The 18,674-nt window shown below is 44.8% G+C and overlaps 1 protein-coding gene across 5 annotated transcripts in view; it reads right to left on the reverse strand.

The window, feature by feature from the left end:
• Positions 1-16,347, reverse strand: part of LOC125641589 (putative ferric-chelate reductase 1) — a 40,572-nt gene extending 24,225 nt beyond the window's left edge. For 2 of the 5 annotated variants that reach the window (XR_007358094.2, XM_048861775.2), the window contains exons 1-5: positions 16,106-16,347; positions 8,156-8,354; positions 7,057-7,193; positions 5,541-5,632; positions 5,011-5,095 (exon numbers count right to left, since the gene is read on the reverse strand). Coding sequence is in view for 3 of the 5 variants with exons in the window: in XM_048861775.2 (XP_048717732.1) it covers positions 5,011-5,095; positions 5,541-5,632; positions 7,057-7,193; positions 8,156-8,354; positions 16,106-16,225 (633 nt within the window). In the remaining 2 variants the exon portion in view is untranslated. Of the gene's footprint in view, positions 1-5,010; positions 5,096-5,540; positions 5,633-7,056; positions 7,194-8,155; positions 8,355-14,476; positions 14,872-16,105 lie in introns of those variants that run through there. The other 3 variants (XR_007358095.2, XM_048861776.2, XM_075131601.1) reach the window with 2 other exon arrangements.
• Positions 16,348-18,674: the final 2,327 nt, after the last annotated feature.

The following is an 18,674-nucleotide window of genomic DNA, read 5'->3' on the forward strand; positions in this document are numbered from 1 at the left end:
TAGGTAGATCTATATGTAGAACTGTTGCCACCTTAAAGAACATTTGATACCACCATATCTCCCTATGCTTAGAATAGGGAGTAACTGTTTATCTCAGATATTTTGTTGTTGTAACTCTGGGGAGATGCTGGCTTTTGGATGGCCAGCAACTCTGCAGCTGTTTGGAACATTTTCCTCTTTTTTATCCTCTTCTTCTTCCTTGCCACTTCTTTATTGAGGGTTGGTGTGACCATATCTATTGGACAAGCTTTCCAGGTTGGCTGTTCAAGCCTGACACGCTTGGTTTGAAACTGGAGTTTCCCTGCTCCTAGGTGAGCTGCCTACCGAACTCCACTTGCCCCAGCAAGACTTGTTTTCAGGCAGTCTTTATTTGCCTTGATGTCTTCATCATAGGGCCTCTGTGGCATTTTATAGAGGTAGCCACGGCACCAGCTACCCCACCACACCGTGTTCAGAGATGCTGCCAGTTGGTCTGCCACTGCTTATTGGATATTTGCAGCTGTCCTGCATCTACAGGATGTTCCCTTAACTGCTACCTGGAGACATGCCTGATGGGAGATGATTGCTCCTTCACAGGTTCCTACATTCTATCCGTAACCCAACAGCACCTCCATGCCCAATGCCTGCAGGATGGAAGGGGTTCCTGAAATAGAAGGCAGAGCCTACAGACTGGCTGTTAAGCCAAGCTCCATCTTCTGGAACCCATCTACCCTCTGTCCTAGTAGAAGGGGATGGTTCTAGTCCTCCTTTAAAGGAGGAAGGCTAATGGATCCAGGAGAGATGGTTCTCCCCTCCCTTAATTTTTATTTCTTATTTTAAAAAGTATAAACATAAAAAGTTGTTCAATGATAATGTGAATATTCACGTTAGTTCTATTTGTCTGCTCTTTGGGGCCTAGCAGCAGCATTGCCAACCCCAAATGTCCAAAAGCCATGATTCAGGCTCACCAAAAATCATGAGATTGGCTTTAAAATCAGGAGATTACATAAACAATGATAGATTCTGAGTTCTTTATTTTCCTTCTGCTTTTTGAGTCTTTAGGGTACACTGGGATCACATTTCTCCAGAGCCAAGAGCTGGAAGCTTACTTTTTCTAATGAAGGTTAAAATCGTTAGAACTGGAGCTTTAAAGAAAACAATTATCATGGGACTCATGACAAAATCATGAGAGTTGGCAACACGGGGCCTAGAACACCTTCCCCAACATAATTGCCCTCCCTTACCAGAGCATAAAAATGGCTCTTAGCCACACACCTTACAGCTCTGTGTGGCCTCCATGCATAAACACTGCTGCCACATGGCTCATTTAGCCCCTTGCAGGGGCCTCTTTCCTGCTCCCTAACACTCTGTGATACCGCTGCTGACTCCTGACTGCATACAGTATTCACTTGCATTGCGCGTGTGATATTACTGACACTCACAACCGCTACACTTTGCTTAGAGTCTTTTCCTCCTGCTTTGGAGCGTGAGGGCGGGTGTTCCCAATCCCTGATCACCACTCCTTCATTATGCTCCTAAAAACAACTTAATGAAACAATTCTGGAGCCAACCTCTCATTTTAAACACACTTTTGTTTTATTAAGGAAATTGATTTCTAAAACAACAAATGGGAAATTTAACCATAAATTCTACTATCGATCATGGCCTCAGACAGGTGATAGAAAATCCTCCCAGTACACTTCACCCACCTACTCTGGGATTTCTACACTGAAACCAGAGCCAGAGCAGGTGTGAGAGAAATTAAAAAAAAAAAGAAAAAAAAAAGTGCTGACTTGTTGCTGACTAATTAACAAATCTAATCTAGTGGGACCCCACCCCTGTGTGGTTTTCACATTCACTTTGTTTTTTAAATAATGTAAAGTGGAGGAAAAGGAGTTTGCGCTCACACACCACCCCAAACCCCCAAAAAGGTATTTTTAAAATTTCCCGTAAACTGTATAACAAAGGAAGACGATCAGAGAGGTACAGCAGGCATAGGCGCGGGAAGTAAGGGTGCAGGGGGTTGCTGCAGCACCCCCAGGTTTTGCGCCCGGTGTCCCAGCTACTGGCCCTGCACCCCTGCCACCCAGGATCCCAGTCGCCAGCCCCGCTGCTGCTCGGGGGCTCTGCTGCTGGCCTTGGGTCCCGCTTGGCCGCAGACCCCGGGGTCCCACTTGGCCACAGGTCCTGCACCCAGGAACTCTGCTGCTGGCCCCAGGGTCCCGGCCGCTGGCCCGCATGCAGGGTCCCATCCACTGGCTCCAGGGTCCCAGACAGCCACTGGCACCATGCCTGGGGTCCTGGCCGCCAGTCCCGGGGTCCTGGCTACTGGCCCCATGCCTAGGGCTCCGCACCCCACCCCCCAGCTGTGGCCCCAGCCTCCGTCACCTTACCTCTGTCTGCATCTCTGCTCCCGGCCCCAGCTCAAGGGGCACAGACAGGGGTAAGAGGGGTGCAGCTCAGCACCCCTACTCCAAAAACTGTTCCAGCATCACTGACAGCAGGTGCTCTGCAAGCACACTTCCCTGAGGCTCTTGATACAATCTGTCTCTCATTCCTCTATATGTACAGCTGGCAGGCTGGTCCCTTTCTCTTTCTGTATGAGGATGCAGTATATAAAATAAATGACATTCCACATGATGGTACCGGGACTGGTGTCTGACTGTGCTGTTATGTGCCCATTCTGCAAGTCCCAACATGGACACTGAAGTAAGTCCCTCCACTTGCATCATTTCACAAGGGAAGGGTTTGGGTCTAGACACAAATAAGAGGCTAGGCTCTCAGCAGGGTTCTCCTCCTCTCCTGCTATGGTCTCAGGATCTTCCCATCAGGGTGTGCTTCTGGGGAAGCCAGTTTCTATTCACTTGGATGAATGATAGTCTCTCCTCCTTCCCTGTGGAGAGACGTGTACCTGTCAGAAACTGTACTGCCCGGTGCACTAAAGAGGCGCTCCAAATGCCAGCATGATGGTGGATAGGAGAGGTGGGCAACAGCCAGCGGATGCAATTCTGGTTGCACATCCCTCTTCACTGCTGGCAGTGAAGAGTGTCTGAGCCTCCTGGTGGGGATGATGCTGTGGCCCACGTTTTGGAGAGCCACAAGCAATGACTTCAGCCCTCATGCTTCCCAGATGATTTTTAAAGTAGGGTATGGCTGCCTCAGCCTCCCTTTTATCTGAGATGGAGGAAGCCATGGTGCTTTCAATCAGGGGTTGAGACATGTTGCCATCAAATAGTGCTTCTTCTCCCTGATGGGTTGGAGATGGCAATTACCCAGAAGAGCAGACAGCACAACTCCCCTGTCGCTCTGTTGATGGAAGAGGTTCTCCATGAGTCAGTTTTCTCTCCAGCAGGCAGAGCAAGGAAATTTCTTGGCTCATTCCCATATCACTCCCTCTGACCAGCTTTAGAGCCTCACCAAAATGCCACTGGATGTTGATTAGCTTCTAGAGCAGTCAGTGGAAGGGTGACAAGTGGAAGCTGATGTCTGTCTGTGCTTGTGTGGGCCCATGGATGTACAACACTTGCACAGCTTCTCAGTGCTTAAAGATCAGGGGAGGTCACCAGGGATCAGTGCCTTGGCCAAAAATAAATAAGTAAATACAAATTGAGCCAGGCCACTTGAAGCACGGTCTTACCAAAGCAGCTGCTCCCAGACTGTGATGACTCCCCACCTTTAGCACAGCTTTTCTCTCCGCCCATACAGACGTTCCAGCAGGTAAAAGATGGAATTCCATCTGGTCACCACCTCCTGCTTCGTCTGGTGGCCTGGCAGAAAGAGTGAGCCTGCGGCTGTGTAAGGCTGCGGCACACTGCTCAGAATCGGCTGATATGGCTGCAGATCTTCCTGGTTGTTGAGAGCAATCCCTGGACTGGGCATCCCGTTTCAGAAATTCCCTTACAAACCAGACTGAGGCAGAGAGCAAGGCAAGAAACACGCTGGAAACCACAATCATGCACTGCCTTTGCGATATTTAATTCACTGTTTGCTGCCACAACCTCAGCAGAGAGAGCAAAGGGCCTTAGCCACTCCTCTGAGAGACCACACAGGTTCTCCATGTCCCTGCAAGTGTGGGGCTGTCCAAACTCACGCCCCGACAGTGAGGTATGCTGCTGACTGAGGGCAGACCTGTTGCCTGCGCTGCTGCTGCTAACATGTAGTCAGTGGCCTGAACCGCGGTCCACATATCAGTGGTGAGATGCAAACCCCTCCCTTCACAATGACCCAGGACATGCTGCACTAGAAAAAAAAAAGCAATGGAGACAAATAACTTGAAGCTTTAAAATTCAAATAGTGTGACTATATGGTCACACTAGGTCCTGTATGTTTGATTGCCTTCTGAGGATTAGAGAGAGAGAAGAGACAGAAGAGTCTTTAGCAGGGCCCACTGATCTAGTTCCACACTGAATGGATGGCATTGGTAGAAATGGTCTGGAGGTTCCGCACATCAGATCTGAGTATTAAGGCAGCAGTTTAAAGAATAGACCCTCTAGGGTACTTTCCCTGGAAATACCATCTGTGCCACTCTTAGGCAGGTGTACTGTGACAGCAACAGAAATCTGAAGGAATGCCATGAGGATAGACAGGAGGGTTTCTGTACATGAAAAGCTAATTCCATTGGTTTAAGACAGGTCTGGTTCAGACAGAGGCTATACAATCTTTCCCCGTGTAGTTCTATCAAATCACCTCAATCCTGGCCTACAACATCTTTTCTATTCCCCTTCTTTGCTATTCTAAGACCAGCTATTGCAGATTTTGCCCAAGAGGCAACAGCTACAATAGTTATATTTACAATTAAGTGAAATCACCATCACTATCATAAAGGTATTTAAAATGGACTAAAAGCAAATTAAACATCTAAGTTTAAATTTAGTTCATTTGATTAGAAAACATAATAATCTTAGGAGTTTAGCTCTAATAAACCTCTCACCAAAAGTTTCCTGGAAAAATTGCCCCAAATTCATTCGACTCACTATTATGTATATTTGTGAAACAATATATTCACAATCATATCAAAATGAAACAACTTACTGAGTCAATGGGGGAGCTGGAAGACACAAGAGTTTGACTTCTGACATCAGCCCAGAAAACACTCAAATTCTGAACAACAGTTGCTCTAGAAACAAAACAAACACCACACGCATCGTTTTGAGGCATTATTTTGGGAAATGTTCTGATAAGGCACCAGTAACGTTTCTAAATATATCAGACATCTTGCTGGCAGTAATCAATCCTGACTTTTTCAAATAGATAAAGGCATTTACCTTTAGAGATGGAAGTGGGATTTAACCTTACGGGTGTCCATTGTTTGGGAAAGCACTGTTCAGTAACTACTTATGATAAGACAAAACTAAACATGACACCTCATCTTGCCAGCATATCTTAAAAGTATTAGAAATGAAACAAAGGCCAGGGAGGTACTAAAAATTATGGGAAAATCTCAAATCACTGTCATTACAATATTGCTAAGGATAAGTCCTTTGCAAAATCTAACAGATTTTATTCCTTCTGAAAATTAATTTCTTTATGAAATGTTAGTATATTAGGAATCAAAAACGTACCTGAATTGTACATTTCCTGTGCCTGGTGGTGCTACCCAAATTGCTGTTACATTTTGCTTGCTGTTGCGATTTGTGTGACTCATTGCAGAATTCTGCAATTAAAAACCAAGCCGAATGCTCGAATGAAAGAAAGTAATGTACTTTTCCCCCTGAAATATCATGAGGTCCTCCTCTCATTGAAGCAGTGATCCAGGATATTAACTGGTTCAAGCTGGCTGACTTTTAGAGCTTCCACTCATACTTTCATTCTGAGCCAACTATTCCCTTTGAACAGTACAATGTTCTTCCCAGGCATCAACAGCAGCAAAGATAATTTAAATCACCCTGGAAATGAGAGGGCAGGCAGTTTCCTCTGATACCATTATATTGCTGAGTGACCAGCAGCTATTGGGCTGGAAAGTAAAATACAAAGTCCCCTGTCCAGTGGCCAGAGGGGCAAGAATCCTACAGTGGCTTCCAAACATTTATCTCCTCCCTTGACAGTAAAAATATCTAACCCAAACTGCCTTCTCCTCGAAGATAATCTTTAAACGCTTTCAATTGCAATTGCCTGAAATCAAAGATTAGCAGGTGGAATCACAGGGGTACATTTTCCATTAATGATGTAAGACCTAGGCCTGGTACCTAAGGTCAAAGAAGTACTGTGGCCTCTGTCCAGATTCAAAGTGCTAGAAAACAAGACTAGCTACATACCTAGTAATTGTGCTTTTTCACAGAAATAGGAAAAAACACACATGATTTTAATATGCAATTGTTTACACTCACTCTGAAGCAGGACATAAAAAAACCCCACTCCGCTTGGCTCTCTGGGCCCAGATGATTTGCAAAGCTGGCCGTTAGAACAAACTAGGCACATTTGATGCAGAAATCACTTACACACAAATCTGGATGCCCAGGATGCAGTTCTCAGGGCTTGTCTACACATGGAGTAATTATTCCTGAAAAACTCCATGGGTCAAGTTTTTTCAACAATGACAAAAGGCTTTTCAAAGGCAAATTCCAAAAGAATTTGATGAAAAAAATTAGTTGTGTTTTAAATCAAATAATTTTTTACTTTGGTTTCATTTTCAACCCCCCAATCAGTTTTTTTTTTGTTAGTTTGTTTTCTCCCGTGTCCCCTTTTTTCCTCTTATAGGGGAAACAAAAAAGGGGGTGGGGGAGCACTCAAACCCAGAAACTTTTCTGCTTTTCAAAAACTGAAATTTCTGTTTTAAAATTTTGAAATATTTTGAAAACGATTAAAAAGTATTTCCCACAAAAACTGTTACCTTTTCCAACCAGCCCTATTTGTTACTACTCTCACAGGCGTTAGTCTACATCACAGAAAAACTAGTATACATCTTTTATTTTTAAAGTGATTTAGCAGAATTAAACACTTTAGAAAGCATGAAGCTGCCTCCAGATCACATTTAGTGTTACCTGTAATGCAAAAAGACAATATTTATCATATCTTTTACACAATGCAAGGAAAATAACTTATGAGTTCAACAAACTAGTTTAAAATGTGACCGCATACCTGAATTTGGTTACACAAAATACCTTGCGTGTTTGGATCTATGATTTGAAAAGTACCAACAATACCATCTCCTCTGACTGCTCGGGCCTGCAGTAAAAATCCTTTAAAATTGGAATTGTCAATTGCTTGTAGAGTCACTGAGGGAAAAAGATATGGAAGTTACTTAAAATAGTCAATTTAAATATTAGCTACTGTCACTCACTCTCTTTCATGAGATTGTCTAGTAAGAATGATGACCTGAAGAAGACCTTGGTATAAACTCAAAAGCTTATCTCTCTCACCAACAGAAATTGGTCCAAAGATATTACCTCACCAACCTTGTCTCTCTAATATCCTGGGACTGACATAGCTACAACAGCACCGCATACAAGATAAGACAGTGAAAGTAATAACCAGTTATAGCATCATTCAGCTTCGTATCACTAAGAATAACCTTTCTAAGAAATAGTATGGCTTGCTTCCACACCTCTTACCAGAGAGAGGGATGGTTTGATGCTAGCGGAATTGTGTATTGTTTGTGAAAATGTGTATTGCATTCTGAACATATGAACCTTGATAATGAAGAAAATAAGAATTGCAGACTGAGGATTCGACCCCTTAATTCTGTATTATCAGTTACATACAACAGCAGATTTCCTGCAAGCGGAATGTTTGTAATTTTGTGATCTATAAATACAAAGAACAAAGAAGATATCTAAAGGCAGAGAGAGAGCTATGTGTATTTACATAACTAAAGTAAAAGCACCTGAAGACCATGCAAGGCACATTTTAAACATATCTAAAACCAAATCAATAAAATAGGACACATGGCTAAATCAAACAAAGATGAACTAGAGGCTTGTAGGAGGTTTCTCCCCTGTGAACAGGGCTCAGTCTTGTCCCATGTTGTTGGAATTCTGAAGGCTAGACTGCTGGGGGAGAGCACAAGACACTGTAAAAACCATAATGGTATTCTGGTTCTGCACAGTGCAATGTAATACAACTGAAATGGCCACAATCAGTGAGCTAAAATAATGAGTCTCTTTGATATTTCTTTAAAAATTTTACATTCATTTACATTCCATCCAGACACTCCAAATTATTCAAAGTTCTAATTTACCTGTGATCTTGTTTCCTGGGTCAAATGAAGTGCTGGATATGGAGATCCTGTAAGGTGCTGAGGTAGTTTGTGAAACAGAGTTACCATGACTAGGTAACATGGAATCACAAGCTGGGCTGATTTTTCCATGTGGAAAACCAAGGACCCTTGCAGAAAACACCGCACAAAAAAGAAAGAGACAGTAAATCCAGTCTTCCATCTGTAGGGAAGAAGCAAATAATTAAAAAAAACCCCACAGGTACTTGCTGAAAATCTACTTGCATACCAATAGTCGAACTGAAATCCATAGGAATTTTGCATGTGCATGACATGTAGGGTCTGGTCCACTTGCTTTTATTGGAAGTCGTTAAGAGTTTCATATTAAGCAAAAAACCCAACATAATAAAATTTTATCAATTGTTCACTCCTAGGTGGGTTCAGACTTCTGATCATACCTAAATAGGACAAACCTGGAAACACTTCCAACTCACAAGATGTGATTTATATAGGACAATATTTTTAAAAGATGAAAATCATTATTCTAGAAAGGAATATAATTACAATAATAATATGAATATAAACTTGTTGAAGCAAGACCTTTACACCAACTAGATATCTCATTTCTAAAGTAGGCCTGGTAACATTCTTCAGTCTACATCCACTTTCTCAAACAACCACTGAATACTATAATTGGTCCATCAGTTTGATCAGAGACATAGTCTACAGAAAAAACAAACCAACCAATATTCTGTAAGCAGTCCTAAGTTAAATGGTTTTAAAGAAAAAAGGACACACTTGTAGTTAAATCAGCACCACCAGGGGAGCAGATAACAAAACATCAAGTAGTGTAACAGCTTAATTCCAACGCAGACCACAGTGTCTTTGAAAAGACTGTTTCCTTCCCTTTTCAATTTTGGGAAGATATTATCTAAAGAGAAAATTGAATTAAAAAATAAAATCTGCTCACAGTGCTAAGTAATTTAAATTGTATGTGCATGCATTCTCTGCAAAACAAACATTGGCTGCAGTATTTTATTCATGGTTCATGGGAGCAGAAATTTTAAAACAAAGGTATAATGATCCTATCGAGCATGTTGTTGTGCACTAAAACAACAGATAGCATGACCAGTTACTGAAGAGTAATATAGGATTACTCTTCAACTTTCCCTTCACAGATCTGCATATTGTTACCACAGTCCTGAAACTCCCGATCCAATTATTGTCTCAGTGTCTAAAATTATTAGGGAATTTAAGACAGTGTTTGTACTTAATTTAAAAATATAAATGATTTATTAATGCTCTTTTCTTTAAGGCTCCATTTCTCTAGGATACTGTCCACCACAATTTAAATGGGCCTATTTAGTTTATGATGGCAGCTGTATAAGAACACAGTTTGTCAAATTTTGTCTCCCTTGCTTTTCTTCCCACTATGTCTCTCCTGGCAGCCTAAGATCTTCATTCTCAAATGTATTTCACTAGCTCTAGATTACCTTATCCTTCCTCTTCCCAAAAAATTAGAAGAACATATGCTGATGTTCCTCCCAGGTTTCCAAATACCAGAGTCCTGCTCAATTTCACCTCTGTTCTAGATTCAACCTGCAAATTTTAACTCTCTCTGTTGGATCATATTAAAGAAATTCTGTATTAAAATCACAGATGAGTTTGATTCCCCATAGTTTAAATTCCCCATAGTTTAAATTCCAGGATATTACTAATTAAGAGGTCTCTTGGTTTTTGGTACTGTTTCTCTCCCTCTATGTGTGAAACTTGCAAGCTGCTAATTGCGTTAGTACATTCTAAGACAGAGTCTGTTCTCAAAGCAATTCAGAGAGAGAGAGACTCAAAGCAATACTCTAACAACAGAAACAGCACCCAGAGACTCCCCGCCCTTTTGTTGTATTAACAATTGTGATTAAAATAGAGATAGAGGATGTATGTGGATGGATGCTTGGTGTGGGTAATAACTGAATAATCAGGGAGGTGCCAGCCTAAGAATCCAGTGTCCATCGGCTGAAGAAGGCGTCAAGTGGAAATAACCAGAGGACCCCCGGAGGGCAGACTGGAATCCACGCAACAGCCTCAACAATGGGAGAACCAAAGAACAAGATAACATCTAGCAGCACGGAGCCGTCAGGAATGTGCCATCTGCTGATTGATTCAGCCACAGCATGATGAAGCAATTCCCATAGACTGGCATAGGAAGAAATTCCTATAAAAATGGACTCTAGAAAGTGAGAACTTTGGGGTCTGATTCTGCAAACCAACTTCCAGGAGCATCAGATGAGCATCTAACGAGGCCCTGCTCCCTCCTCATGTCCAGGCCACCTGGCCAGTGGCTTGGCATGAGCAACTCTAAGGCCGGTAACTATAATAACAACCTTGCAGAACCTGTGTGTGTGTGTTTGTATGAATGAATGTGTGAATAAATATGAGATTGAATGGAATGTTATAGCTATAACTAACTGCTTACTATGATTCTTTCTGTATTCCCAATAAATGTGGTATTTTGCCTTTTTCCCTTTAATAAGATCCTGCTGGTTTTTATTTTATTGGTATAACATCTCTCAGGTGCCAGTAAAGCTTCTCCACACTACAATGTCTTACCTGCTCTCTAGAACTGCTTTTCATTAGAAAATGTGAATTCTTGTCACAGGGTCTGCACAGGTTTCCTCCTTCTCTTCCCTGTGCCCAGGCTGGCAAAATAAGCTTCCTCACACCTTCTTCCAGTGTTTCACCCTTGTGCTTTTATTTACAGCGCCACAGTGTAGTCCCCTTTATCCCCCAACAGTTATCCCCTTTCCAGGGTCTCCTGTCCCGTGAGGTTCCCTTCCTGTGGTCAGGGCCGGTGCAAGGATATTTTGCGCCCTAGGTGAAACTTCCACCTTGCACCTCCCAGATCATCACTTATTATAAACTTTCAAAAATGAATACTGCATAATGTGGCATTGTTCTTTAGAATTAATACACGTTCGGCTTGAAAATTAATTTAATTATTTAGTCTACATATTTAATGAAAATAAATGGCCTTGGGTCTCCTGCACGTGGCTAGAGTCCCTCCCCCTCCCCCGCCTCCCAATGGATCTGGAAAGGACTGTTTTGGGGATCAGAGCACAGAGCTGGGGGTTGGGATCTGGCTTCTATTCTCCACCGTGGCACCAACTCACTGGATGACTTCAGGCAAGTGACTTCCCTGTTCTGGGCTTCAGCTCCCCACAGCGCTAAGGTGTAAAATGGTTCCTTGCTCCTGGGCTGGAAAGTGCAATGCAGGCGGGAGCGGTATCTGAAGGCCTGTCTTCCCATGGGTGTGAGGCGAGGACAGAGTTCCAGCCTCCATCATGACCGTCCTGGTTGCTTTACTCTGCCCCACGCCAATCGCTGCTGAAGCCCCTTACTCAGGAGCTCTGGCCCAGGGCAGAGGCGTCAGTGTCATTCTGGGCCTGATTTTCAGAGATGCTGAGCACTTCAGGTCTTATTCAGGCAAAACTCCTGCAGATTGCAAGGAAACCAGTGAGCTAATCTCCAGTCCTATCACAGCAAACGCTGCTTGCCTTTCGTCTATGGCTAGGCTACCGTGCAATCCTGTTCGCTCCTCCAGCTCCTTTGGGCAGGAAGAGATGGTGGTAGGAGTTTAATGGATAGATGTAAGCCACTGGTGATGATGCTCTCAGTTGCATCATGCCCTGGTTTGGTTGCCTTCTCTAAGGGAAGTAAGAGCCTAAAGGACTTCACTGGGAAACTGTTGCAAAGAAGTTGGCACCCAGTTCCCCAAGCCTGGCATACAGCATGAGCACAGGGGGAGGGAGGGCACCGAACGAAGTGGTTCTCCCACATGTGAATGTTCTCAAAGCTGCACGTGTGCTCGGGGCATTTCCCTGCGGCCACTTGCAGGGGCTCTAGCCTGCGGGACAGCTGGACACGCCACACTGCTCTTACAAAGCCCCCTTGCGCCGATCCGGGCTGGACCCCAGCCACCAGTCCCTGAAGAGAAGCGGGTGCTCGTTACCTTTGGTATCTGCCCTTCGGGTCCTGCCACCTCTAGTCTCCTCCTCGCCCCCAGGAAGAAGAGGAGAGCAGCGATCTACAAGATCCCCAAGAGAGAAAAAGCCAGCTGGCGACTCAGCCATCTCATCGCTCAAAAGTCCCCCCTGGCTGCAAGGCGCAGGGCAGAGGGGCTGTCTCCCCTGTGGCAGGGGGAGCATTACCAGCGGGCTGCTTCCCCTGTCGGGGCATGGCTGGAGTGGGGGCTGCTCTGAGCCTGGGCAGAGACACAGAGTGGTGAGTCCTGGGCTGGGCGCTGCTCGGGGCAGGGGAGGAGGAGATACCAGGGGTGAAGAGGACTGGGGAGTGGGGAGGGAGAGGCTGGCTCAAAGCAGGAGCTGCAGCACCAGACTGCATCAGTCTCTCTGGGAGGCAGGAAGGTGTTGGTGTGTGTCTGGCTGTGCCACCCTGGCTGGCAGCCCCCCGGGAGCAGGGGGAGGCGCTGCTGGCTGCACTGTTTCCCCTGCCACTGCCAGCCACAGCATCCCCCCGCCTGGAGCAATAGTGTAAAAAATATTGGGGGGCACCGCTTTTTGGCACCCCCAAATCTTGGGGCCCTAGGCGGCCACCTAGTTCGCCTAGTGGTTACACCGGCCCTGCCAGCAGCAGGATGCTCCAGTACTGATTGGGGGGAGGGGGAGGAAGACAGTAAATATGGGACAAGTTGCCTGTTTTTAAGAAAAAGTTGGGACACCTACAGGAGGGCTTAAATATGGGACTGTCCCTTTAAAAACGGGACATCTGGTCACCCTATTCATAAATGATCTGGAAAAAGGAGTAAACAGTGAATTGGCAAAATGTGCAGATGATAAAAAATTACTCAAAATAGTTTAATCCAAAATTGACTGCAAAGAGTTACAAAGGGACCTCACACAACTGGGTGACTGGGCAACACAATGGCAGATGAAATTCAATGTTGATAAATGCAAAGTAATGCACATTGGAAAACATAATCCCAACTATACATATAAAATGATGGGGTCTAAATTAGCTGTTACTACTCAAGAAAGAGATCTTGGAGTCACTGTGGATAGTTCTCTGAAAACATCTGCTCAATGTGCAGTGGCAATCAAAACAGCTAACAGAATATTGGGAATCATTAGGAAAGGGACAGATAATAAGACAGAAAATATCATATAATGCCTCTATATAAATCCATGGTACACCAACATATTGAATACTGCATGCAGACTTGGTCACCTCATCTCAAAAAAAGATATATTGGATTTGGAAAAGGTACAGAGAAGGGCAACACAAATGATTAGGGGTACATAACACCTTCTGCATGAGTAGAGATTAAATAGACTGGGACTTTTCAGCTTGGACAAGAGATGACTAAGGAGGGGATATGATAGAGGTCTATAAAATCATGAATGGAATGGAAAAATTGAGTAGGGAAATGTTATTTACTCCATCACATAACCCAAAAACCAGGGGTCACCCAATGAAATTAATAGGCAGCAGATTTAAAACAAAAAATATTTTTTCGCAGTAAAGCTCCACAGGTTGTTGCCAGGGGATGTTGTGAAGGCCAAAACTATAACAGGGTTCCAATAAGAATCAGATAAGTTCATGGAGGATAGGTCCATCAATGGCTATTAGCCTGTGGGCAGGGATGCAACACCATGTTTTGCGTGTCCCTAGCCTCTGTTTGCCAGAAGCTGGGCATGGGCAACAGGGGATGAATCACTTGATGATTATCTGTTCTGTAACTCACTAGACCCAACTCCCCTACCAGAGCTGAGATAGAGCCAAGGAGTCCTGATGGGGCCTCTCTCTGTCTCTCTCTCCCCCCAGAGTTATTAACAAAGTAAGAATATACATTAAAATTTTAAACCTAACCATTGTCCCTTAAGTGACTTGCCACAAGATGTCAGTATTAGATGGTAGTATTAGAGCTGAGTGGGTCTAATATTTAATTTTCTTTTGTTTATATAGGAATTAGACACAGTGCTCCTGTCAACTAACTGCTAAGTTATCTGCCAAAAAACTAGAGTTTTCAAGTGCCTAAATATGCCCTGGAATCATGGTTAAAGTCTCCCTCCACCCAAATCTGAAATGGCATCCCTGCCACAAGCCCTCTCCATTTTCACCTTTCAAAAGAAACAGAGTATCAGAGGGGTAGCCGTGCTAGTCTGTATCCACAAAAACAATGAGGAGTCCGGTGGCACCTTAAAGACTAATAGGTTTATTCGGGCATAAGCTTTCGTGGGTTAAAAACCCGCTTCTGCAGATGCATGGAGTGAAAATTACAGAAACAGGCATAAATATATTTGGCACGTGAAGAAAAGGTAGTTAACTTACAAGTGGAGAACCAGTGTTGAAGGCCAATTAGGTCAGGGTGGATGTGGTCCACTCCCAATAACTGATGAGGAGGTGTCAATACCAAGAGAGGGGAAATTGCTTTTGTAGTGAGCCAACCACTCCCAATCCCTATTCAAGCCCAAATTGATGGTGTTAAGTTTGCAAAAGAATTATAGCTCAGCAGTTTCTCTTTGAAGTCTGTTTTTGAACTTTGTTTGTTGAAGAATGGCTACTTTTAAATCTGTTGTAGAGTGTCCAGGGAGATTGAAGTGTTCTCCTACTGGCTTTTGTATGTTACCATTCCTGATGTCTCATTTGTGTCCATTTATCCTTTTATGTAGAGACTGTCCAGTTTGGCCAATGTACATGGCAGAGGGGCATTGCTGGCACATATCACGTTAGTAGATGTGCAGGTGAATGAGCCTCTGATGATGTGGCTGGATATGATGGTTTCGCTAGAGTAGATATGGAGACAGAGAAGGCAACAGGGTTTGTTACAGGGGTTGGTTCCTGAGCTAGTGTTTCTGTGGTGTGGTGTGTAGTTGCTGGTGAGTATTTGCTTCAGGTTGGGGGGCTGTCTGTAGGCGAGGATTGGGGGATCGTTTTCCAGGATAGAAACAGAGCTATGCATGGATTTGCAAAACTGCAAGTGACCCATGAAGAGACAGTGTCAAAACAGCTCTTAGGGTCAATCCACCAACAACCAAAGTTGTTCAGAAGCCCAGTTTTCCCCTCTCAGCATTGCTCCCACAATGATTTTCCCATTTGCTATCAGCAAGTTTGCTTGCCCGTTCTGTTGTGTCCTTGAACTTGCCTTGTTACTAAAGTGAACAATATAGAAGTTATAATTAGCCTGAAGCACCTGTACCTTACATCCAAGTAGTGTTTTAAAATTAATTTCTTTAACCCCATTAGAAGTGGACTTTGCCACGCTGAGAAGAGTTTATTCCTTTGATCACTGATGCACACAACTGCACTTTGATACAAACCTCTGGAGACTCAACCAACCCACCCACATACTTCAATTTTAACTTAGTGAGTACAGGCCGTGATTCTGAGGTATCAGGCACACTCAAATCCCACTAAAGTCAAGGAGTAAGGAGCGCCCTCACCTTCCAAGAGCCACTCAGGACCTCCAAGGATAGAGCTCTCAAGCATTCAAAGGAAAAGCCCACAAGCTCCGAAGCTGGCATCACAACGCAAGACAAACCCAGTTCCCCATCCTCGAGGTTTAAACAGGGCAAGCTTCACCTGATTTCCTCACAGACCTGAAAGGCAGCTCAGGTTCATTGCAGCGAAATGCGTCTCTGGCTGACAAGCACCCAGCCCGCTGCTGCTGCCCAAACACACAACGGGTGCTCAGACCTACACTGGTTCATGGGCTTGCGTTCACACCGGCCGTTCTGGATGCGAAGCCAGAGGGATGAACTGGACCGCTCCCCACTCAGATCCGTGCTGCTCTTTAACGCTTCAGCAGCCCTCAGGTACCATAGCTGTGAGGGATGGACAGATAGACCCACCCCACTGGGTCCTTAGCAGCCCCCCAGGGTGCTGGACTGGCACTAACCTTCGGGGTTGCCACCAGCCCCTCTCCTGCCCGGGGCTGTCCCCGCGCACCGCGTCTCTTACCCCTGCCCCTGCCCGGCTGCGTCTCTCCTCTCGGTTGCCGCGGCCTGCAGACTGGCACCGCCCGCCTGGGGAGGACAGACGAGGGGCCCCAGGGCGTGGCCTGAGCCGGCAGAGCCGCATTCCAGCCGGAGATACACTGCCCCGCTCGGCCGCTGGGGCCGCAAGGAGCCTCGAGGTGCGGCGCTAGGACTTCCCCAGCAGCCAGCCCAGGGCAGCTTGCGGCGAAGGGTGCAGAGCAGCGCGGCTTACCCAGCTCCGGGGAGGCGGGAACGCCGGGCTGCTGGCCGCAGGGGCAAATGTGTACCAGAGCCCGCCGCTTGGGGGGCAAAGCCTGTAACCTGATAGGACGGGAGGGAGGGAACCAGTCCTCCCCCACCGTGGGAGAAAACTCTCCTGCACCGCCCCCAAGGGTGAGAGCTAGTGGGGAAACCAGTGCTGGTGCAGACGCCCTGGCCTCCAACCAGACCGGGCACCTGTTGCGTTCGTTCCAGAGGGCAGGGGAGAACCCCTCCCTTTCCGCCAGGCAACCAAGCCGGGGATGTAAAGGAAGGGAAGGGATGCCAAGTACTAATGCAATACAAACAAAAGGGAAAACACCCTCAGCTAACCTGGCACCAAAGGACAACGTGCAACCTGGAGAATCATAGAATATCAGGGTTGGAAGGGACCTCAGAAGGTCACCTAGTCCAACCCCCTGCGCAGGACCAATCCCCAATTTTTGCCCCAGATCCCTAAATGGCCCCCTCAAGGATTGAACTCACAACCCTGGGTTAAGGAGGCTCAAACTACCCAGCTATCCCTCCAGTAGAGGCTAGACAATAGGAACCAATGATGAGAAAGGTCATTTTTTTTAACTTGTCAAAACACATTTGTTAGAAGAGTTATGTGCACAAAATTGCTCAATACTAAAGCTAGCAATTATTTTGATATTTATTACAAACTTAGCAGGAGCTGGACTATACAAAAATGATCTTTGGTCTGACCCTAGTTCCCCTCTTTGCTCCATCTGAGCCAAGTACTTTTATCAAATACTATTAAGGTAATAGGTAAATACTTCAAAATAGAATAGTTGATTAATAGCTATTGACTATGCCAGATTTTTCAGGCACGTATTTTCAGATGGCTAGAAGCTTGCAAAAGGTTTAGGAGTACTGCTGTTAGTCAAGATATAGCCTACAATAACGTGATGACAAGAACTGGATAGACAGTGTTCTGATGGTAGATATTTAAAAGGGTAAGCATTCCACTGGACTGTGACAATTTTGTGAAAACCTGATAAGAACTAGGCAAGGTTTCCCTGCACACCTGTTGAGAGTCTAGGGTAACACAGGGAGACTCAAGAAAAGTTTCAGAAAGGTCTAACAGCGTCACTGACTTTTTCAAAACAAAACTTTGAGATTTCATTCTAATTTAGAAATATTGTTTCTGAAATTTCAGAATTTCCCAAGGAAAAGGAATTCCAGTTTCTATCTGCTCCATTAGTGACACTTTGTACATTAGAAGGGCAAACTCAGTTTGCTTAAACCAATTGCTTCAACACAGTTAGAAAGGATTTTAAAAAAAAATCACCTTTATGATTCACAGTGAAGGGGAAGAGTCCAAATAAAAAACATGAGATACTGAGGCAGGCTCTGCATAAGTCAAAACTCTCCACAGTATGAAATTTCCCTTATAGGACATGAAGGGGAATACAATCCATTCCCATGTCTGTGTTTCAATGTGAAGGCCACAATTTTAGGGTATACTAACAACAACCCCCCCCCCCCCCCCAACAAAAAAACAAAACAAAACCCTGCAAGCATTACCACTACCTTCTTTGGAGGGGTACCTGTACTTTGAGATCTACTATTACATATATTTAGGTCTACTGTGCTGTTAAAACAGTCTCCATGTCAAAAAGCACATCTTCAGGGTTGGCCTTTCAGCCTAACCCCAAGGATTGAGCCCAATGCTGAGGCCAGGTCAACCCTACAAAGTTTTAGTGGCTGAGCAACATCACTGGAGAGGTGGCGGGAGGGAGAAATCACACTCCGAACTCAGAGGTATGTTGGCAAAAATCCTTATATTGGCACAGCTTACAGCAGCAGGAATCTTTTTGCTGGCATAGCTTATGACAGTTGGCGAGATGGTTTAACTACACCAGTGAAACAATTCCTGCTGCTGGTATAAGCTGAATCTACATTAAGGGTCTTTGGCAGTATAGCTATACTGAAAACTAGTGTTAGGTTAGACCCACAGCATTTTAGAAACAGCTCAAACTATACGTTGATTATTCAAGTGGGAGAGTGGGGCAACAACCACAACAGAATGGCTGCTGCCTCCCCTGAGGGCATAATATACAAGAATGGGGCATGAGTAGGGCCCTACCAAATTCACAGCCATGAAAAACACATCATGGACCGTGAAATCTGGTCTTTTGGGTACTTTTATCCTAGAGTATACAGATTTCACTGAGGGAGACCAGTGTTTCTCAAATTGGGGGTCCTGACCCAAAAGGGAGTTGCAGGAGGTCCACAAGGTTATTATGGGGAGGTGAGGGGGCGTGTCCACAGTCTTGCCGCCCTTACTT

Source organism: Caretta caretta, chromosome 8 (genome assembly GCF_965140235.1).
Source record: "Caretta caretta isolate rCarCar2 chromosome 8, rCarCar1.hap1, whole genome shotgun sequence".
Lineage (NCBI taxonomy): Eukaryota > Metazoa > Chordata > Testudines > Cheloniidae > Caretta > Caretta caretta.